The sequence below is a fragment of the Mastigoproctus giganteus genome, chromosome 6 (assembly GCF_048544385.1).
Source record: "Mastigoproctus giganteus isolate SK-2022 chromosome 6, ASM4854438v1, whole genome shotgun sequence".
NCBI lineage: Eukaryota > Metazoa > Arthropoda > Arachnida > Uropygi > Thelyphonidae > Mastigoproctus > Mastigoproctus giganteus.
Window position 1 is genome coordinate 47,117,964 of NC_143580.1, and position 24,373 is coordinate 47,142,336.

General features: G+C 36.6%; 1 protein-coding gene across 1 annotated transcript in view; it reads left to right on the forward strand.

Moving 5' to 3' along the window:
• The window catches only part of LOC150084222 (mannose-P-dolichol utilization defect 1 protein homolog), a 353,408-nt gene extending 329,760 nt beyond the window's left edge, over positions 1 to 23,648 (forward strand). The window contains exon 5 of the mRNA XM_090375110.1: positions 22,019 to 23,648. Within this exon, the coding sequence (XP_090231236.1) occupies positions 22,019 to 22,264 (246 nt within the window). The 3' untranslated portion in view covers positions 22,265 to 23,648. The remainder of the gene's footprint in view (positions 1 to 22,018) is intronic.
• Positions 23,649 to 24,373: the final 725 nt, after the last annotated feature.

The window sequence follows — 24,373 nt, forward strand, 5'->3', positions numbered from 1 at the left end:
GTGAACCTAACTTGCCGTTTTATTTTGAAGAGATTCAACCACCACTTTGCTTATTGGAGGCTTGAAGTGGTGAAACCCATGTTTAGTCTCTAGAGCAAAGTTTCCGGCATCTCTCCCCCTCCCCCTCCCCCATACTTCTCCTCCAACCCATGCACGGTACTTAGTACTATAGGTTTTGATACCTTTCGTGTTTGGGATTTTCATTAAAAAAAAAAAAAAAAAAAAAAACAAGCAACAAATCTCAGGGTCAGGCTTTGAACCAAGTTGGCGTATGTACTATTTTACGTAGCAGTTTCCAGGTTCAGAGAATTTTGTGCAAAAATTGTAATTTTTCTAAAGGGAAAAATTATCATATAAACATTTATCAAAAATTATACATTTTTACCCGTCCGTCCATTGACACCTTAGCTAGCAGCGAAGGGAGCCGAGGGAAAGGTTTTCGGTATTACTTGGATATTAATCTTTACTTCTTCTCTGAAACAATTTTGGAGAAATATTCCCTACGGGTATTTAATAATAATATAAAAATTTAAATGGAATTCCTTTCGGCACTTCACACTATCCACGACGTTGTTTCTACTGAGGTATTTAGCCTGCTTTTTCCAAGTAAAAAGTGGAAACTAGTTCCGAATGAACATCTTGTATTCAGTCGAAAACAACACTACACTTCTTAAGAGCTATTTCTGCTAATTGTGGCTAGTCAACAAAAGGGTTATTTATCTTCACATAACACTATATCATTCGCAGTTGTTCACATCTTTCAGTTAAGGCTAAATTAGCCGATCTCAGATAGCGGTGTGTGATTTCTTTTTTTTTTTTTTCCCAGAATTATTACCCACGTGTTTCATCCCGCAAATACTCCTTAGAACACACACTTTACTGACATAATAAATTTAATAACACGGCTTGAATTACCACCGAGCAAACCTAGCTAATAGACGCTAAGGAATTTCGCCACGAATAATTCTAAATATTAAAAACTTTCAATTTTGATGCAATCTAAAATGTGTTATTTCTGGTTATTATTGAAGTTGAATAAGATTGTTAAATATAAGCATTTTTTTTTTCTCCAAATGAGTGAACTTTTTAGGGAGAAAAGCTTGAAATCATCAAAACACAAGGGCTCTCTTTCGTTATGGTGTCATATCTTCCTTTTTTACGCTTTCTTCGATTTGACTAATACGTTTTTCTCTCTCTCTGGAAAAATGGGAAAAAATACAGGTACGCAAATTCGTCTTCTCACAGATTGCGTCATTACACACCATCCATTCCCCCCCCCTTTTAACAAGTGTGACATTGTACTATTGCTTAAAGCAAAAAAAAAAAAAAAAAGGTGGATTTGAGCATGATCATTCAGAAATGCGAAAAAAGTTTAAATGACATGGTACTGAATTCTTTTACCGCATCTTTCAAAACGTCCATCTTTTTCTGTCAAAACTGGTGTTTATTCGTTCTTGCACTTTACTATTCATGATTGCCACGGGTCTTTCTTTTCAAACTGGTATGATTTTTCCATAGGTGAACTCAGAACTTAATTTTTATTTCGTAAGGACTATTAAAATAAGGGAACTTGAAACCTGAAAATATTTCCGTTAAAAACAGTTTCTTTATAAACGGCACACACATACATACGCTGTGGAATTTCGATTTAACATTTGTCTGAGAGTAGGCTGTTTTTTTTAACCTTAAAGTATATAATGATTATCCGCCGAGTTATATAAAAAAAAATTGTATTTTTTATCATCAAAATAAGAATGTACTAAGAATAATAAACGCAGTCATATATAAACGATTTTTTTTTATTATTATGTTTATTATTAAAATTCAAGTGAAACTACAATATGTAGAATGTTATTTATATACTGTAAGTGCAGTATCGCATCTTAAGATTATATCTTATAATACATAGATTAATATTAGATGTCATGTGCAATTTGCATTTACGGACTATTCCTGTATTCACTAAAAATTCAGATTATTTTATACTTCCAGGTATTCTAATTTCTTAAGAGGTGAAATCTGGCGAAACACGCTAACTGACCACTGAATATACTGACGCCTCATAGTCTTAGTTGCTTTGGTGCAAAAAAAAAAAAAAAAAAAAAATTCAATATTTAATGGATTTTGTGATAACTCATCCGTGAAAGAAAAAACAACTGCAGTAGTACGTAGTAGAAAATAAAACCTAAAAAGAAAAGAAAAAGCTAAATATTTCTAACATAACAGGCCGTGTACAAAATATTATATAGAAAAATAACAAAAACACAGATAACGTACATTTAAAATTCTTGAAATAATCAGAAATGGAAAATTACATTGAATGACACCTCCGACGAACAAATAGCAGTAATGACTGATTTTGAAGATGACTGCATTTCTTATCACGCTGGCATGTTTATCTTAAATGAACTCAAGCACCTGCGACACAATTTCAAACTAGATTCTTTTCTTCGTCATTGCTTTCTCCGCTTCTGATCTCTTTTTTTTTTTTTTTTTTTTTCTGTGCTGTATCTCCTATTTCTTCAACACAATCAAGTTATCCTTAAATAATCATGATCAGAGCTTAAAAATGCATTGAATCTTCATTTCTTAGGATCTCTATCCCCAGTCCTCTTTCTTCTAAAACTGATAATTCTTTCACAGTTAACTGCATCCCACGACCATGTGCAGTTCCTGAGGAACACCGAAGTTTAAAAAAATCATCTGTAGCAGCTCTTTCCAGTACCTTGTTTTTAAGCGGTTGATGAAGCCACAATATAGAGACTCCTGTTTTCTAATACAGTTTCCGGGAAGGAATTCGCCTTGACATTTCTGAAATATTCTGATTTTGGTGGATAGTCATTGCACTTTCGAATAAAAGCAATATTTTTCTACTAGCAGCTCTCATTTTTACATCCAATCTTTGAAGGAAGCCGTCATAAAAATTCTTTGAGGTTATTCGCAATTTTCTGTTATTTAAAGCACTGTGGTTTTGCAAATTTTTCAGTCACCAAGGTATCTCCTTGGTAGCAGCTCCAACTGAATTCTAGTTCCAACTGAATTTGTTGTGCGTTGTGCCGTGAAGCTGTCTTTACAGGGGCGGTGTCTCCGTAGCCAGGTGGGAAGGAGCAGCAGTGCGTAGCACACGCTTCTTGATTAGACCTGGGTTCGAGCCCGTCACCACCAAATACGGAGGATGCGGAAAGGTCAGGGAATGGCCACCGCATAACCCGGAGCAATATGGCCTTAGTTGCTAATGCTCCTAAAAACCAAATAACTAACTAACTTTACAGGGGCACAATCAGGAAAGATGATCTCTTCTGGAGAACTCGAAATTACTTTTATTAATCGGAGTTTTGCTGGAAAATAATAACACTGATAAACAAAATAATGCTTTTTTCTGTCACACGTATCAAGGCAAGTGAATTTTAAATTATTTTTTGTGCTGATTTGAAATGTTAAATCAGTTTTTGTCTATCACCCGTAGTTTTAACGTGATTTCAGTTTTATATAAACATTAAAATAGGTGAGACTAGAACCATTTTTTTTTAAAGGTAACGTTATTTGTTACCTTTAACCTAACTAGAATGTAACTCCTCATGATTTCCTATATTTCGCTTGTGGAACATCCCTCCTCAGCTTCCAGTAGTAATCAGCCAGGATGCTTGGGCTCCACTTGCCCTAGTGCCTCTATTCCCTTGTGGAAATAGTTTAATAAAAATCCGTGCTCATCACCAGTTCCTAGGTTTTCTGGGGAAAAGTCCAATTGACTGTTTCTTGGTAATTTTCAGTCTTGAAATTTCCCAAAAAGAAAATTTCAATAACTTCTTTAACGGAAATACATAAATGCCCTTAGAATGTGCTACACAAATGAAAGAAACCTGTGATAGCATAAAATCCCGAAATTAAAGAAACCTGTGATAGCATTAACTTCACGTTACATGCAGTTCATTTAACTGTAGCATTTAATTGTTTATCAACATATTCGTCGTTCATCAGTTTTCTTATTTAGGTTCCCACAAATATGCCCTCCGATTTTGTTCTCACTGACTCCATCAAATTTCTTTTTCAGGTAAAGAAAAGCTGCTCCATATCGATTCATTGCTTTGACAATTTTTTTATTAAAACAAGTTTAATATACAATGATTGTAATAAATTTTTGATCAGGAGTAACCAGTGGTTTGTGTGCAACATATTTCTTTCCTGGAATCAGTTCTTTTCTTTATGGCCATTCTTTTTAACATAATTGTTTGTTTGTTTTTTTCGCTCTACTGTCCCATTCACAAATAAAGTAGCAGTATTTGGTATATGCAAGTTGTAGGGCTAGTAAAAGAGCAACTACTTTAAGGTCACCACAGATATGACAAGAAAACTGCTCATATTTGATGCTTGTCAAGAGCGGGTTCATGTTATCACAGGTTTCTTTCATTTGTGTAGCATATTCTGAGGGCACTGGTGTATTTCCGTTATGGAGCAACACTGCTTTTAGACTCGCTTTTGAAGAATCGATGAATAACTACCATTCAACTAGATTGTGCAGGTATCCTAGAGTTTCCTTTAGTGTATTTATATCACTGCAGTAAACCAAATCGCCTTCTTGAGAAATAAATATTTGCTATTTTTATGTCCTCTTGCAGAAGATTCCATCCCAAAGCTATAGGAATCAAAACAATTGAGACTTATTCGAGGCGTGACTTAGTACAGATGTATACCGATGGATCCTCTGACGAGACGATCCTCAAGGGCGGAGCAGGCATACACACCACCCTGACAAATACTACAAAAATGCAACAAAGCATAGGTGCAGGCAGCATCGCCTCTAACTTTACATGTGAGCTAAGGGCAATCCTTGAGGCCCTAAATAGTTATACTGTATTTCACTAAGAGACGTAGACAGAGCCAGAGGGCTTGTAATCTTCTGCGACTCAAGAGCGGCCCTGCTGGCAATAAAACATGGACGCACAGGACTCACACAGGACATTCACCGACATTTGGAGACAGTTCATCAATTGGGAAAGAGCTGCACACTACAGTGGATGCCTGCGCATGTGGGTATAGAAGGAAATGAGGCGGCCGATAAACTGGCAAAAGAGGCAAGAAACTTAAATCACAACACCTCAAAAACCATAACTCTAAATGATGCTAACGCCATCGCCAGACACAGACTCAGACAGAAACATATAGAAACTGACCACCAAATCTGCGAGATTAATGCAAATAGGAACATCACTAAGACCATTGCCAGACTGAGAACTCGACACATGGCAGGTATGAAAATTAGTGCGGATGGTACCAGAACTTATAAACTTTGCAGAAACTGTCGGAAAGAACAGCTTACTCCGGAACACATCTTCAGCTGTCCTGCAATTCAGGCGACTTTGCAAAGCATGGACGAATCCCCTTTTCAGGGAGAACTTTATAACGAAAAGATCGTGGACTTAGTTAAAGCAGTGATATCAGCGCATGGTTCAATTTGACTTCAAATGGACACGACACCAACCAACCAGAAGATTCCATCCTTTTAGCCTAGAAGCCAGAAGTTCAGCGTGATTTTTAGATAAGTTTAGATTACGAACAAAATCATTTAGTTCGTATTGAGATATTAAGTGTGGTTTCGAGGATGAGCACGTCACTTCATATGTGAGGTCACTAATTTGCTGATCTCAGTAGTCATTCTGCGTCTCACCACAAAATTAAAAATCATCTGGTTCCTCTTCTTCATCCTAAGTTTCCGGTAGTTTTTCACTATTTAAAATAGATCTTAAGATGAAGATATTCCACGGTATGTTTAAATTTAGAGGTAATCCCCGAAATGTTTATTAAACAAATATCTGTAGAATGGGCTTTTGGATCCCTCCAAATCATATGAACTGCAAATGGTATATAACGGTGAGAACCAGGCAGTGAGTAATTTAACACAACTGATTCAGCAGAAATGAGGGCCCAAGACTTATCTTGGTCATCCACTTTACATCCGAAACAAAGTTCATAAGCTTTTTTAGTTAGAGGAATGAAGTTTCGTCTCTCTGGTTTAAAAGTTAGCTCACCACATATATAACAAAAACTATTAGGTTGATTCATACACTAACGAGGCAGCTTAGATTGTAAACGCACAGAGACACAGTAAGCAACGTTACGTCAGGTCTGAACTTGTTTGAACAGCCGTTTTCTACAAGTATAGAGTTTCACGGAAGGTTTGAATACGTCTGAACATGCTTCAGCCTGTCAGACCACAAAGAACAACCCTTCCCACGATTCTTTGTAAAACCACACTATTATTGTTTCATTAATTATTATTCATGTGACAAAATGTGTGTTGGTCAGGGTCACTAATTAATAAGTTAATTAATTTAAAAATAAATAAATGAAATAAGGAGGCTTTCTTTCCCTCAAGGAAGCCCACTATGACTTCTCTTGCCACTCTAGTAAACTTAAGATTTTACCTGGTAGCAGTTTATATAGCAGCTTACCATTTTCACTTGCATTTAAAGTATTCCGGGATTCATATCCTTGAAGCAGCGACGAAATTACCATATGGCCAGGTCCTCTACTATTCAGGGTCCTGACTTTTGGTTTGTTACAGTTGTTAGAGCTCGGGACGCATTCTTAAATCTTGTGCGGAGGGTCCAGAATTTGTAGTTTCACCACTGATTTTGATTGTTGTTATTTGGTTTTTAGGAGCATTAGCAACTAAGGCCATATTGCTCCGGGATATGCGGTGGTCATTCCCTGACCTTTCCGCATCCTCCGTATTTGGTGGTGACGGGCTCGAACCCCGGTCTAATCAAGAAGTGTGTGCTACGCACTGCTACTCCTTCCCACCTGGCTACAGACACGCCCACTGCCTTTGGAGGATCGTGAAAAGGCTGGCATTCTTTTCAGAAGTCAACAATTATTTGGCTAACACACTCTCACTCTCTCTCTTAAGTAATAATATATCGCTCCTTAAGTCTATCACTCCACCCTTTTGAGATTTTAGAATTAGTTATTGTCAATTTCAATGCATTTTGAGGCTTTCTGCTTTATGGATTGAACTTGAACATTTTCAATTCATAAAGAAGCGCGATATAAAAGTTTATGCTCGATATGAAAATTTTTTTCTCCAACCTTCTGGAACCATTCTAGTGAGAGGCCGCCGTAGCGGAGTGGTCAAATGAAATATACATTTGTAAAACCGTTTGAGTTCACTGTGGTTCAGGCTTACGTGACTGATAAAAAATACGGTGCTGTTCTTGTCCTCCCTCTCTTGTGAATGCCTCTGGCCTTATGTGATCGGGCTGGAGTCTAAACAGAAAATTTATTTATTATTTTCTAGTTCAAGTAGAGAATCGTTCATATTCTTTTTCTTAAACTATAAATGCTCTTTATTGGGAACAGGAGTTTCTTGTACACGTTTTTTATTCGCTTCTTCTTGACATTTTAAAAACTAATTCAATAAATTAGTTTGGAGATTGTTTCCCCCACGTGCTATTGCTTTTGAAGTCATTTCGTGTTCTGTATCTCACTGGAACATTTCCGTCCCCCCATCTTTTGTATCATACATGATAGCCTTTCCCAAGACTTTCTTTCCTGCCTCATTACATAAAAAATATAAACACTGGTAGAATACTCTCCTTTCTCTCCATTGTGACTTACTGTGTGTGTTTTTATTTAATACAAGTTGATGCAATATCTTTTCATTATATATAGGCAGTCCTACCCAAAGTTATTGGACACTTGTCCTGTGACTCTTGGTAAAATACTTTATTTGACCGAAAAAGAAACTTCAGACCTGCTCTTCAGGTTTTTTTTTTTTTTTTTTTTTTTTGAACCCAAAATGTGGACAAAACTTTAAATCGAAGAAAATAATATCTTATTTAAGTATCACTTTGGTTGGAACCATAAAAAATGAATTCCTTAAATTCAAAAAATCTTAAATAAAGGATCTTAAATCGTTGTTTAACTGTATGTTTAAATAAATAAATTTTCTGTTTATACTCCGGGACGATCAAATGATCAGAGGAGTTCACAAGATAGACAGAATACAAGAAACAGCACCGTATTCAGCAGTCACGGGCTTGAACCCCGGTCACTCAAGGCACGTGTACTTATGCACCCGCGCGCCTGACCACTAGGCTACGGCGTCTTTTATGTTCTTATTTTACCCTAAAATAAATCAGCATTTCGTTTATTTTGTGTGTGTGTGTGTGTGTGTGTTGGTAGATTGATCTTGAAATAGTCTGCATCCATCTCCTTGCAGATTTTTTTATGCAACCCATATAGAGCAATGATATGTGCCTGCGCAATAAGATATGTGAAGAGTACAAAGGTAAAAAAAGTAAATTTAAATAATAGGTTAGCGAATAAAACCTTCAAAGGACAAAAATGTGCAGCTCGGAGGAAAGTTTAAATTCGGTTGGTTGGTTAAGATTTAAAAATTTGGCTTCTTGCCCTGATGTGTTTTTTTTTTTTTTTGTCAAAGATGTTGTTTATCAACTTTAGCTGAAATTGTGGCAGTACAAACTGAGCTGCTCTATTGTTACTGTAATAATAATGAGGCAAATACCCAAATCAAGATGACTAAACTTCGCGCTTAGCATAAATAAATGGATTCTTGTTCCATACAAGGCAGTGTATCCTCTCTTTGAATAAAAAAAAATAGAGAAAGAGAAGGAGAAGAGTGATGTTATTGTACTTAATACATACATAGAGAAAGAGAAGTAAGAGTGAATTTGAAAAACTCTGACAGATTCCCAACCACATTTAAGATTCCATAGGTAGGGCAAGCAATTTTAGATCTTTTCATAGGTGTGTATATATAGGATGTTGTATGCCCAACGCGACTAAAAGAAATTTCTACCCACCAAAAATTCAATTATTCTATATTCTCATATTTATTCACTTGTTACTTAAAGTTCGATTATTTAAATGTGCTAGGGAATCGGAGATATTGTTTTAAAAATGGTGAGCAGTTATTTATTTATTATTTTTTATGCTTCGACTTTATACTTAACAGATCATTTGAACTTAGAGAATTCCTGATTGTTTTGCAATGTTTAAAGAGCTTAAATCCATTCGATTAACTACGCATTTATCGTTGCTCCCTCTGATAGCCCCGTAGCGTAATAGTATTTGACCAGTAGACTAGAATGAGGTCTCCAATCACGAGCTATCTTCACGTCTTGTTTTAGTTTCCAGTCATCACTTAATGATGGCGCTAAACACCCCTATTAGAATCTCCGTAGCCTGCTGCAGCACACCCCTCTTACGGCTAAAAGCATCCTCTATGGCTAATGAATTATAACGTTGCTATCAAAAACAATTTCAGATTTTCGCGAGAGTGGCCTCCACCATAGCCTAAGGTTACAATCGTGGCCTGTGCTCCACCTCTGAAAGCCTGGGCTGTGATTTGGTGGTCTCTACAGGTTGGGTGATGCCTCCCTTGTCAGCTTGATTATTGTAATTTAGCCCTATCTTAATTGACGGTTGTGGTCTGTTGTTTGAACCGCCTATGGAATCTCGGCCAGGCTAGTTCCGTGCGAGACGCGAATCTTTGGCGTTCTCAACTTCACGTCTTAACCTTTTCATATGCTCACTCTTAGCAGATGTTCATTCTTGCTTGCATTTACATGATGTAATGTCCTCTAGGGGACAAACCATTCAAGTATGCGGACAGTTTTTCAGGAGGGTTTGTATTTGAGTCGTGCTTTCGGCATTTGTGATCTTATATTTAAACCATAATTTAAATAGTATATTTGTACACACATTATTTGCAGTTCTGGATACGTTTGAAATTCACCACTAGAAAACAGTACTAACATATTTTATTTAAACTTACCTTCGGCTTTCTTTAAAGCAAATATTTTCCATCGATGAAGTTCTTAAAGAAGCCTGTTGTCATCTCTGTCTATCATTATTGAACATCAGTTGAGTGCTTCGTACTGTCTATTATGCCATTCACCTTTTTCTCTCGTTCCAAACGCATCAGCATTTGATGAACATGCTGAGCAGCTGTTCTCATTTCACAAACTGATTATATGGTACGTAATTTATAAGCCTAAGGATCATCACGAACGTGTATAAGCCTACTTCATTAACATATTTTATATGAAAGCAGAAGGTACAGATTGCTGCCTTACAGAAATCAGTTCTGTTTTTTATAGAATATTGCGCCGTTAGCTATTTAGCTTAGTCATACGATGGAAGATATTTAGATTAGGTATTGCTCTTTGGTCACTGAATTCATCTCTTCTAGAAGTTTAGATGTTTGTGACATTATCTGCATAAATTGCCTATATCGTTATAGCTATAATATTAATGAAATGTATAAGGGAGAGCGCGGTAGGATAGCGAACTAGAATATTTTAATATTTTTACCATTAATTCTACTATTGTAGTCATGAATAGTGAAATACGAAGGTAGTTCCAAAAATAATACACACGATATTGTTCAGTTCAAATGGTACTTATTACAGCTCTTCAACATATAACCACTGCTTTTGAATGTACTGTTTAACAAGCCATTTTGGTTGAATTGACGAATTTCACGACTTTTAAAAGTTTCCACAAGAGGAGAACTGAATTCCGCAGAGGGGTTCCTTCAACTTTGAAAAGAAGTTGAAGTCTAGAACACTCATCTACGGACAATGTCTTTTGATAGATTTCTACTACATCCACAACACTTCTGTATCCGATAAACTCATTTTGGAAATATCTGCTTCGAGTAATTACTTAGGTTTTCATTCTTTGGTCTTCGTCCAAAATTGTGATAACAATAACGACTGAGGTGTCATCAATTGCAGTTACTGGTCTTCCCTATCTTGAATAATTAAAAATGCTTCTCCGGTCTTCATGAAAACATTGTTCCCCCCTGGAGACTATACTTCAATCTCTTGAATTTTCAGTCACCACAAATCTTATTTTCTTCAACTGATTATGAATATTAGGAGTTTTTTTTTTTTTTTTTTTCATTGAATGTTTCTTTTTTGCCATACAATTGTTGATGTTCACGTGTTACTTGACTTGTCATCTCGGACTGGTCTCTTTTAAAATACTGTACCACTAAACAGTGACCTTCCAGATTGTCATTGACTGATTGTCATCAGGTCACTTATACGAGTAGCTTCAAAATGTCTGAGGATGTGCATGTTATTATTATTATTAAAATCAATCTATTAATCAAAACTCCGATACAGCTATTAGCTGAGAACCAATACGATTGAGTTCACTGGTATGAAGAACACCTTAAATTAAGCGGCCACACATTGTGCAACAACAAAACTGTGTCGATACCCAGTTTAAGTTGTTCATTGGTCTTTAATAATTGATATTTAAATTAGTTAAACATCAGTTAACAAAGTGCCTATTCACAACATGACGAACACACTCACTGTTCTCATCTTCAGACTCTCAGATACTTAGAAGTTTAGTATATCTTGAATTTCTTCCAAAGAAGCTTTGTCGCACTGCGTGCTATTTAACTCCAGCTGAGGATTTGGCAGAGCATTGTCTTCTAGTTCAGTATTTTCTCGTCCATATCGGAGAAGTATAAAATCTATCAAAAAAGGTCTTATCCGGTTCCTCTCTCTCTCTCTCTCTCCATTCACTTGTATATACTGCATTCAGATCAAGGTTCTGTTCTAATGCCAAAAGTTGTCCGTAATTATGATTTCCTGTAATCTGTGCCAAGTATTCACGTTTAAACTGGTTCTTCATACAACTTGGAGGCGCTGTGGATTTCATTTCTTTGCCATTCGCAGTTTGAGCCATTAATCCATTATAGAATTGTGCCCAAATTATACCATAGACTGTCTGCCTTCCTTCCTCCCTCGTCTAGAATACACCTCACGCTACTGTTGCTACTGTCAAATACGACTCCGTCATTTCAATCTGACATAAATCAATAACTTAATGGACTCGTGTAATTAGCCGATACAAAGATGGCAGGACACCAGGAGAGTTGTCGGAGTTGCTGGCCAAATTATTACTTTGTCACCTGCGAAATTAATTGACCGTAATTTCGACCTCCGTTTTCCAGCGGTGTTCTTTGTTCTCGCTCTCTTTTTCATTTCTCGGTGGCCTGTCTTTTCGTATGTACCGTAAAACCGGGTTCCGCCCTCCATGCGATGTTTAGCACACCGCCGATCTCCTGTCACTCCCGGCCTTTAGTTCGGCCCCGATGCACGTGTCATTCCTTTCTATGGGTGGGATGTGTTAGTGTCTGGGAAAATGACACCTCATAACAGCAGCCCACGAGAAGTGTGTCTTGTCAACTTGACCAGGGTAACTACGACCTGTCGTCAAAGACGCGACACTTCTGTCAATGTGGGCTAGTAATTATTTTACATGGATTGCTTGCCGTTATGGGTTGTCCTTTTTACCTAGGTGGTGCTGTTTGCTCCACTAAATATATAAAAAAGTGTTTAGTAATTACGAACTCACTTTTACCTAAAATAACTTTCTTTTCATTCACTCGTATGATTTCAAGGTGTGTTTAGATTTAGTATGAAAGCGAATTTAACAAAATCCTATTGTCAGACATGCAAATTTGATATTTTTTATTCTACTTGTGACACAGGGATGCGTGACTTTTAGAATTGTCTTGCGGGCAAGGAAATTATTTAAAAGAAAATTTAACAAGCATAGCATATCTAATTAACAAATCGATTAATTGTAATTCAGTAGACATTCGATTATTCGGGTTGCAGATTAACCAGTCTCTCTATGACGCATGAAAGTCTTAAGTTAACAAAACTGCGTGTATTTCGTTATAGGTTTTGTTTGTCTACATTTTGTAATGTTCTTTTACTACTGTACAATTTACATTTTTGTAAATTGTACAGTTTCCCAAAAAAAAAAAAAAAAAATCAAAAAAACCAGCTAAATTATCCAGGGTTTCGATTATCCGAGCAAATTTATTTCCAGTCCATCCCCGGATAATCGCAAATCTACTGTAGCAGTATGCAGCAAGACATTTGCGTTCATCCATTATTTACCATCGCATACCATAGCCGAGTGGTCAAGAGCAGGAGTGCAGTAGTACACGCTCTTTGAGTAGACCGGGGGTTCAAGCCCCTGACTGCTAAATACGGTCGAACTGCCAACCTGCACTGGATCAGCGCGGCAGATTATGGCCCATTTCTCTCAACATGAATCGTTGAGGAGGCTTCCATCCTGCAGTAGATTAATAATGGCTGCTGCTTACCTTACCTTACCTTACCTTACCATACCATTCATAATGTCACTGCTGTGGCAGTTTTATAAGAAATCATTTATTTCTCCACTATTTTTTCTCCAAAAATTAAATATGCAATGTGGAACTATACTCTGTTCATTCTGATTTTAATCCTAACATCAAGTAAGGCTCCCATTGGAAATTAGAAAATCCATTTACAGTACAGAGCATGCTTGGTGTGTGAGACTGATGGTATAATGACAGAATTACAGGAGTATAATTTTTCATAGTTATCTATTTACTTAATATAAATTTACTTATTATTAATCTCATTAACCAAATTAATAACTAATGTAAAATTATTTAAAACTATTAAAACTTAATTCTTTACCTGATTTTTGCTAATAGCTATTTGTTAACTAATCCAAGACTAAATTTTAACCTTAACAAATAAGAAATGTGTAATCAAATTAACGGGTAATAATATGCAATCAAAATAACTTTATTATGTAAATTTTATAACCATAATTTACCAGTTCTGCTGTCTGTACAGTTACCAAAGAAGTGGTACAGGAACTATCACGAAACGTCTGAGAATAATCTAATTCGTTTAAGAAGTTAACGGCAGATTACACTACATGCAGGTTTAAGTGCTCATTATTTCACCAATTTCCATTGAGAGCCTTACTTGATGACGTATATTTGTTTATGTCAGGATTGAAATTAGAGCGAACAGAGTATAGTTCTACATTGCAAATTTAATTTCTGGAGAAAAAAATTGTGGAGAAATAAATGATTTCTCATTAAACTGTCACAGCAGTGATATTGTGATGGTAAGTAATGGATGAACTCAAATGTCTTGCATGCTGCTACAGTAGACTCGCGATTATCTGAGGATAGACTGGAAATAAATTTGCTCGGATAATCGAAACCCCTGACAATCTGCAGAATGAGAGAAAAACTCGTGGATGTGACAGAAATATAAATTTATTTCCATGAATACTGTATTCCTATTTTTAAAATTATAATAAACGTGAGTAGATTTAAAACAAAATTTAATACGAAAATATAATTTTTGTGAAAAAGTAAAGCAATCAAGTTCTCTTTTTCTCCTGATGGTTTTACGATGGCACTACTTACTGCAGATGGTTTTATCTAAATTTCGAATACTATACTTATTGTATATGCTCTGTCTTCAGGAAAGCGAAGAACTTAAAAATTCAAGTAAATTCATTATTCAAAGGCTGAGGGAATTTTCATTCAGCATTTCTATCAGTACCGATAGGTCCGGCTTGAGAAAAACAGATTATACGAAGTAAATGGTATGCAGTACAGGACAAAGCTCTCCAGTGGTATTGTTTTCGTTGTTATGGTTACAATACCAGACCAATAAATGAGCACAAATCGTTTACCATGCAGTGATATTTGTCAGATGGAAAACTTTATAGCCACATTGCACATGGAGGATTGAGCATCTGTATCCGTAGTGCATTTGTTTTGTGATGCAGTAAATTATGATCATAGTTTCACTGGTCACGCACATTCGAGATTGCTTACTCGGTTTCATTGGATATTGTTCGCTTTCTTTCGAAATTCTCCATAATGGATCTCAATGTCATTCAGTCATAGTATACTCCATAAATTGCATGTTTCATGATAATTGGTACATAGAGTAATTTCAGTATAAAAGAGATTTTGTATCCACTTCTCTTTCTCTTCCTCCCCACCCCTTTACAAGTATGGAAGGGTAAACACAGTCAGCCAGATGATGTTATTCATAAATAATACGTCGCTTCAAATTTTGTTTCCATAGCAACCATGTACTCATACCTATTTGAAACGGGATAATAATAATAGCAGCGATGGAAATCATTCTTCTTAGTGGCGCAAGGCAAGTTCTCATAGTTTCACGGACAGATTCATAGCACGCGTAGTCATTCTTTATCTAATTTAGAAACATATTTAGACTTCTCAGCATATAATTGGAAAGTTTGGATTGATCAGACTCCATTTGAATGGTGATTGGTACCGATGCTACGTTGACTGTTCCTTCCACCGGACTCATTAAGTAGTAATGCTGTTTCTTTATAAAAGAAAGGAAGGTTGAAGTATATTTTCGAACTGTGCAGGTGGGAAGAAGTTTCCTTTGGAGAACATTCTTTACACCAGTAATTTCCTGTATGTGTTTAAGGTAAGGTGTCATCTGTATGTCAGCCCTATATTGATTCTCAAATACGGAAACTTTATTATTGTTTTTCTTTGTTTTGTTTAGAATTGACATCAACGCAAACCAAATCCGTGAGGCGCGGGTATATTATGACTGAATTGTGAGTACAGTATTCTATGATTGATTTGCCTGTTTGCCAGGTTAATAACCCGGAAGAAAACCTCCAACTCCTAACTTAGGCCCCCCTATCTAGACGAAATATCGAATTCGAACCAGAAAACTTTTATATGTTCAGTTTATGTTTAACAAAAGTTATAATTTAAGAATATTAATTTAATAATACAGTTCTGCGGATGATGAAGGAATTGCTATTCTTTTTTTCAGCTTCATGTTAGAAAATTATCTTTCTTTACATCCTTCTCTTTGTTTTTCTAACGTTCTCGCGGATAAGTCCTTTGTCAAGTCAGTTGACTATGGAATCAACGAAGCGAGTCTGGAAACAAAGGGACTCCTGTTTTACATTCTTTCACACTCACATCTGTTTAATTAGGTTACAATATTATACTTAAGAAGGTACTCGCGATAGACTCAAACTGGATAACAACTGTATACTAATATATTATATGGAAACTCATGTTCCTTTAGACTTAGTTCTCATGTGCATTGGCGATGATAAAATTCACTACATTGTTAAAAAGGATAGATTATGGAATTTGACCAAAAGTTTGCAGTGACCTAACTTATTCTACCAATAATGATAATGTAAACTACTCGGAGATGGGGGGAAACCCTTGGAACCGTTTGACCCTAAATACACTTTAATGTATTTTGTTTTATTATTTTATTTTTTCATGAAGTTACATTTGCTAAGCATCAATGTAGGAGGAAGCAGCATTTAGTATACTGAAGACATGCGAACTATGCTGGTGATATCTTGAAAACATAAAAACCCCTGGTTCATTCAGATATATGCAGTTTTATTGCTAGTTGTCTTCGAAATTAAAAGATCATCATTGAGACTTGAATAATTTATGCCGTATTTGGTTATATATTCCTTGATTGTTTAAAGGTAGCTGAAAGTGGTTGCAATGTGTCAAAGCATCCTTGATGAAACTTGTTGACTGCTGGTATACGTGCTTGCCTTATTAAATTTACAAGGAATTGTATACGTATCTTTGCCCATATTTCTAAGCATCAATTTTTATTTCATATTTTTTAAAAAATAATAATAATAATGAATACTGTATCGTTGTACTTTCTACAAGAAATCGTTATCATACATATTACGGTATTTCATAATGCAAACGCTCAGGTTTTTGGCAGTAAATATCACTTAATTTTCCTCGACTACAATTTCTGGCTTGAAGCCAGCACTGCTGCTTTAAGCAGCCTTCGTTAGGATTATTTCCACAGCTCCATTCTGTTTATGGTCAAACAAGAGTGACGATTTGTCCCGTTTCTAGCCACTAATGACTCAGTGCAGTCCTGGAGACCCCTGCCGTCGAGGTGTCATCCGCACGACAGTTAAAGGGAAAGTGGACCGTGGACGAAGCGGCAACTTCAAAGCCACAATCGGCGAGTCTCTATCCACAGATTTGCCCCGATTAATACGGGAGGAGGAGCTCTTCACGTATACCCCCGATGCTGCTAATCAGAGACCCCATTTGCGGACGACCCATCAAAACCATATGGAATCACCCTGAGAGCCGTAGTATAGGCAGCGGCTCGTGCAGCCGGCCGCACGATTGTGCGTTGCATCTTCATAACTAGGCTCGCCCGCAGAGCTAGGCTCTGCTGGACTCGTTTGCATGGTCGCCCTGTCTCTATGGTGTTGACGTAAGCCATCAGTTCCAGAACCTCTCGTGGCTTGTCCATAGCTTTCGGTAGAGAAGGAAAGGTCTTCCTCGATTAGCTCGACGATACAACCACTGGAGGCCACACGGTGGGGGTAGGTTGAGGACAATAGGTATGCACAGCGTAGACAAATATCTCTTCGGGAGCTCTGTCGTCCTCCGTGCCAGATAGGCTTAGGGAAAATGTACTCTGCAGGAGTCCCGGGATCGAAGCCTATGTAATCGGCTTCCTAGGACCTCTTACTATGCTGAAACTGTCGCAGCAGGGACCTGGCACGTCGTATTGTCGCAGGGAAATGTTGCTTGTTGTGGCGTTCGTCACCTGCGTGCAAAGATGGAGAGATTCGTAATTGTGTGTCGGAGAATTTAGCTATCGCCGATGACGTACTAATCGATGTTGGGCATTTGTATTCGGAACAAGCAACAGGTACATCCAGCAGCTCAAGGCATCATTAATTAGTCATAGCAATCTTTCCAAGCTGCTGATTTGCTGAATGAAACTGTTAAAATCTTATAACAAAACTGTAACGTGTGTTAGCGCTCCCATTAGCACATGCCCGAATTGTTCGTTGCACATTAAGCAACGCTTGAAACGGCGAATGTGGTTGTGTGTACAAGGAAGGATTGCGGACTCGAGTAATAATAATAATAATAGACAGGCTGCGCTGCTGTTTGTTCTGTATTGCCTTTTCGGGAGTAGCTTGGCTGCTACTGTAGTGTTTGTGTTTCTCCTCTGTTCAGATTCGTTACTGATGGATATTCTCATGCATTTCTGTTATTGTTGCGATTTTGTTAAAAGACAGTAGGAACAGTTTCGAGACTAAAGCCTAATATATTTACAATATTGTTCCTTTTATTGTGTACATTTTCTCTTGGTATAGTTCAGAAATTGAATAAGAAATTTGGAACTTTTGTATCTTTCGACACATCATTTGATCAAATATATAAAGTGGTTGTGAATACTTTAATTCACTTTTGGTAAAGAGGCAGAATTTGCAATATATGATTCTTAGTCGTTAAAACAAGTCATTAACATGTGTAATACTGTTCATATATTTCGACATTTTGAATAATTAGTTAAATGAACTCATTTATCTACCGTTTCTTTTACACATTCTCAGTAATGGCTTCATACATATGTTTGTGTTAAAATATTCGCGATTATTTTGGAGACGGTTTTTGTACTCAGTGGCATTTATTTTAAAGTGTGAACTATATTGGGCCCTACTGCCTTCCCTCTCTATTCTAATTCAAAATGTGATATTGACAATAGGCTAAAGAAGGTACATGATTACGGGATCGAAAGTGTATTCTGCTCATAAGTAACGCGTTTATTATTATTCATTTGAAAAAGTCTGTTAGCACTCAGATTCAGGTAAAGTTTGTTCACTAATCTAGTTGGCCTATTACTGAAACGGTTTCTTCTTATATCAGGTTTAGTTTTTAATCTCAGTGTAACGTTCCTTTGGTTTGTTTCGATTTTTTTATGTAATTCTCTCTCCCTCTCTCAACCTCAAGTATGCTAAATATGCCGCCCCTACTTTCAACCAGTAGGAGATAAGTGAGGTCACTCCTATTGTACTGACTGCAAAGAATAGCCCTGCTGAATAGATTGCGGGGTGCAATTGACTTGCTGTCTTTCATACGGTGGCCTTCTTATCAGAACAGTGGCTGTGTCATTTACCATCGTTTGGAAAGGTCTGGATTCAAATTCCCCACAACGCAAGCACTTATTGACGGTTTTTCAAGTAAGGCTATATTGGTCAGTCTGAGGTAACATTTCTCCTGGTCATACCCAAAAGGTTTTTCAATCCCGTATGCAATACATGACCTTAGAAACATGCGCAATTTACAAACAAGTCGTATGACTGGAGATCCCTTGATACTAATACAAAACAACCACATCCAACCTTTCTTTGGGTAAGTGAATTAAGGAAACTAAATTTTTGAATCTTCGGTGTCCTTACCTATCATCTTCTTAGTCTATTGTGGCTCCTAAGATGCTTTTCAATTGAAAAACCAACCAATTATTTGGTCTTGTACAAATCTCAATTAATATAAAAGTCCCATCTGATGAAAAATGTAATTATCTACGAATGCCATGACCTCGTAGAGAGTAGAAGGCATCTCGCAGACTTAAAAAGTAGCAAAATATGTGCTATTGTTGAATGGATTGAATTTTGAAATTAATGCATCCACCTGATGAAGAATTTCAAGAAAAGAATATTGAAAAAATTGAGTTACCAAAACAAGTGAAGTTACATTGTCGAGGAAGACCACTCTTGTGGTCTTCCTCGACAATCCTTCCTCGGCTTCTGTTGCTGCGTCTAGCTGTATATATTTTGACATAAAGGAGCAATCAAATCTGTAATGATCACCACCTTCAAAAGTCTGCTATTCAATATAGCCCTATGTCAGCGGTTCCAACAGTATGGTTCACTGGCTATTGGTCCAGGTAATCCACGAATCGTCATGAAACAAAATTAATAATAAAAAACATTATTTCGGTTTTATTTTTTATTGCATTAAAATTTCATTTTTAATGACATCTATTGCAAAGAATGCTACACAATTAAACTTTAAGCAGACCTTCAAATATCATTGCTTCTTTATACATTAAACACCCAAATTATGTCTGCATTGGCACAACCAATGATATTTTCCGTTACTTGAATTCGTCTGTAAAGAATCCCTCAAGTTGTTATAATGTAATTATGAAAGACAGTTCGCCAAATAAGGTACCATACACACACACATCAACATCGCTCGTTTCCTTCCCCTCTTTCCCATCCCTATCGTTACCTGTAGCACTTAATATTTCTCGTAAATTAGGAATCGGTAGCCCCTCCCTCTTCAAGAGTGACGTGCCGATGGCGCCCACGATCTCCATATTACAGTGACATTGATGGATAGCGCCTTCTTGGCCGGCGTTCAGAAACCCTGCCTTTGAAATAGCCGCTCAAAGCGGACGGCGGATGTGATTGTACACTTGTTTGCCTTGTCATAGTCTCGGCTTCTGTTGCTGCGTCTAGAATAGGACAAGAGAAATATCACTGTTCCTTTCATCTAACACTCGCGTGTAAGCTGAAGATCTGGCAGTATGCAGAACTTTAATGAGTTAAACATAGAACTACACTAATTTGTCACAATCGTTTCTGCAGGCAAATTCCGCCCTATATGAGAAAGGCAGCATTTTGTCATACTTGTGGTGGTTGTTATCTGGTAACTAAAAGACAATACAGTGCGACCACATGAATTTATGCTGAATGGTAGTTTTGACTAATCGGAACTATAGAAGTAGTCTATCACGTTACCTCCATTTTCTTTTAGACTGGACTGTTACATGAAATACAGTATTTCATAAATCTGAAATATGAATTTTTCTATACAAATATCGCGTTTGTATCAATATAGACTCGGAACTGAATTAAGAGGACACCTTCCCCTCAACTCATTTGCAAAGTCTGAAATATAACGGTTACTTTATTTAGTGTCTAATATGAGGAAGCGTGTCCTTGGAAGTTCAACCCTAAACTCCCGATAACCTTAATTAATTCAGTGTCTATTTGATAATTGAAATCATGTTTATATGATAATCGAGACTTGTACTTCCATCGTTTAAAAATTAACTGTCTACAAGAAAATGTTTCTGGTTCTCTAACTTTTTAGTAATGACCTTTGTCGTTATGTACGTTTATATCGGATAATCGAGACTTGTACCTTCTGTTGGTGTGAATTCATATAAAACGTATTGTTTTATGCCATCATTTTTTAAACAAATTTGTAAATTGAAATGTAAGTAAAAATGCTCTAGTATGCATCCTTTGGATTCTTTGAAAATGCCCGAATTTCATTTCTTGGGGTCAAATTCGTTGACAACGGTGCGAAAATTCTGAGGTGCTTTGTGTGTAGATGTCAGTGGCGTGCTGTGTGGTGTACACACTTGTGTATTGTACATCAGGGGATGGCCGACACGGTTGGTTTCCAGCACTACAGCATTGTTTGTTTCCACCCTGTAATTAAGCAGTACCACAATCAATTGGTTTTATGGTGGTAGGCATTTTTCATTTCCAAGGCCTGTCTGTTCATTGGGGGTTGCCACTGTAACTTCCCCTACCACCATAAATCATGGACGGATCCTGTTCGTAGACTTGGTCGTGTCTAACCCTCTAGGAAAGAAAGAACAAGAAAAAAAAAAAAGAGGAGGGAACGAAATTCCAAACACCTCCCCTTTCTATTTAGATACTTGTGAGAATTTAGGAAACTACGATTTTTTTTTAGTGAATTGGCCTCAGATAAATATCGAATTACTGGTTTAAAATAACTTCGATATTGTATTTCAAACCCTTCCCGAATTGGTTTCTTGTGCATCCATCGAAGTCATTCTGGATACCGAAGTAATGATAATACTAATTTTTGTACAAATAGGAAATGCGTGAGCCTTGAGATGTGTCCAAACGGGTCATAACATTTAGGAATTTCTTAATCAAGGTGAAAATCTAATCCGTAAATACTCGTGTTGAACGGTGCTGTGCGGAAATTGGAATTTTCTCTTTAGTCAGAGTGTTTTAGTTGAACTATACTTAGTTTGTATCGTTCAACTAAATTATCAGTTAAATATAAATATCTTGAACGTTACTGATGAGTACTACATTATGCCTCTTCTCTTATATAATAGTGTTCGATTTAGATAAACGGGAAGAGCATGAACATAAACACACAAATCGGTGAATTCATTTGTTGGACTTATTTCATTGTTCTGTGAAATACTGAATGTATTGTATTTTAATCGATTTGTTTATTTTCTGATATAAGGAAAAAAATTAAGTGTTTTAATGAAATGTTTTTCGCTTTTTTTTTCTTTAGTTAATTCAGGCCTTCAGAAATTACAGCAACGGACATACTGGACAGATGTCAGCCATCACAATTTTCTTACTTTTCCTGGGATCCTCCGCACGCATCCTAACTTCTATACAAGATACTGGAGATCAGCTTATCATTTTCACCTTTATCGTTGCTTCACTTGCAAACTTGTTGCTTGCTGGTCAAGTTGTATATTATTGGGATATCACCAATAAAATCCTTGCAGAACGCAAAAAGAAAGTGGAATGAAGATGGTAGATAGCTAGATACTTGGTAAAGGACATTAAAGTTAACGGAAGTGGTGTATCATTTATTAAACCTAACGGAAGTGGTGTATAAGTCGTAATGACATTGCCTGTAGTATATATATATTTGTATATGATCTATGCATAAATTGGCAAAATGTGTGCCTTGAATTGGTGAACTACTAATAATGGGCAAATTTTATTACCATCACGCGTTGAATACGTGCAATATAATATTGTATAATCATAAGTCTTCGAGACCAGGCTTTCTGAGCTGGTATAATCACGGGATTCAATCATTTGTTTTTAAGAATTCCTCTATCGAGTACAAAATAACCAGGAAGAACGTGTTTCAGCACAACTTCCTGTTGGTGTTATTTTTATTTTATCATTGTTATAGTTATTGAAGAGAAAAAGTAATTAAATTTTAAGTTAGCAAATTCTGTTGTTGAATTTTTTCATGTATTTTACCTCATCACCACACCAGTATAATATCTGTGATCATATTTTTCTTCTTGTAATCGCACATAAAGTAAGTGATGAATTGGTAGTGTCGTGTTAGACCAACGTGAAGGCATTCGATTGTAATTCGAACAGTCTGTGGGTGGTTGGCAGATAAACTAGATTCGTTTGTTTTTCCAGGAACTTTCCAAGCCTTCAGTATATGCGTGCGTGAAATAATAAATGGATGAGTACTTTATTTAAAACAAATTTATGCATGTTGTTAGAAATTACATAAGATTATCACACAATTTCTTACCACCAGTATACAGATTAGCTTCTACATTGATCTTTTCTACCAAACACCGTTAAATGTTTACGAATTAACTCATTTGACATAATCTTCTTTCGATGAAAGTCTACCATAGCAAATGTTGTGCAGACTCTTTGATATTCAGGATTGTTCCTCTTTTCTTTAGAAACCTCTTACCTTCATGACTAATCCGGCTTTTACTAGCTGTTTCCGCATTGGAGTATCACACCGCTGGCTGTCACTTGACCTACTCTGACACATCGCTTCCACGACGACCTCTTGGCTCCCCACGTCCTGTTAATCTTAATCAACCTGCTCTCTCTATAACTCATTCCGACTCCACCCTTACTGATTCCTGTCCTTTGTCTCTTCTCCTTTAACTGCTTTACGCTATTGAAATCAATTGTGCCAGTCATGACTTCCTACCAGTTTGCTTGTCTTGAAATCGATGCTACCTTTTTCGTTAGTACAAAGCATTTATAACTAATTTATCACATGCACATAATGCTTTCAAAGTTCGTATTTATAAAGGGTAACTGCTACAGCTATCACACGTTTACGTATTTTCCTTATAATCCTGTTTATTGTAATAGAGGATGGCCCAACAAAGATGGAGTGAACTGCTAGAGTTTGATTTCCCCTTAACCTGTGGACTGAAAGCGCAGTTCCAAAATTTTTTCTGTTTTTTTTTTTTTTTTTTTTTTTTTTTTTGATAACTTATAATCCTTAGTCGCAATGTAACTGTCTTCCAGAAAGTAATCAAAGGCATGCAAGAACCATGACACCACAAATTAGACCTTCCCTCGAAATATAAAGCGCTCATTAGCTTCTCTATTTTGTTTTTCCTACTGTTCGCAGACTTGAACTACATCCATTGTACTTCCGTAGTAAGTAAAGTTGTAATCCAAGGTTTAGACTCTGCAGTCTAGTATCTTTGACCCACCACTGTTAAATCAGTGATGACGTACAATTGAAATATGTTATTCTATTTTAATAATAAAAGAATCTGAAAGGAATTCTGTGAAGATATTTGTTATTTGAAAATAATAAGAAAGTGTTTGTGTGCGCTGCTTTGGGTTTGAACTTATAAAATTGGTTAGTTTTCCAAACGATAATATTAAGTCAACACATTGGACTAAATTGATCTGTAAACTGTGGTGTAGCTCAGATCTCTATCTGACTTGTTATATACAAGTGTGTATGTTATACGTAGTCTTGGAGGTGAAGAGGGGAAAAAAATAACTCACAGCCAGCGGTACTATGTTTGTCTGGTTTCCTGCTTTCATTTTTCCCCGTTCTTTCCCCCTCCCTCTTCCCCTTTGGAACTTGAATCTTTCTTACCCATAGATCATTCGGAAG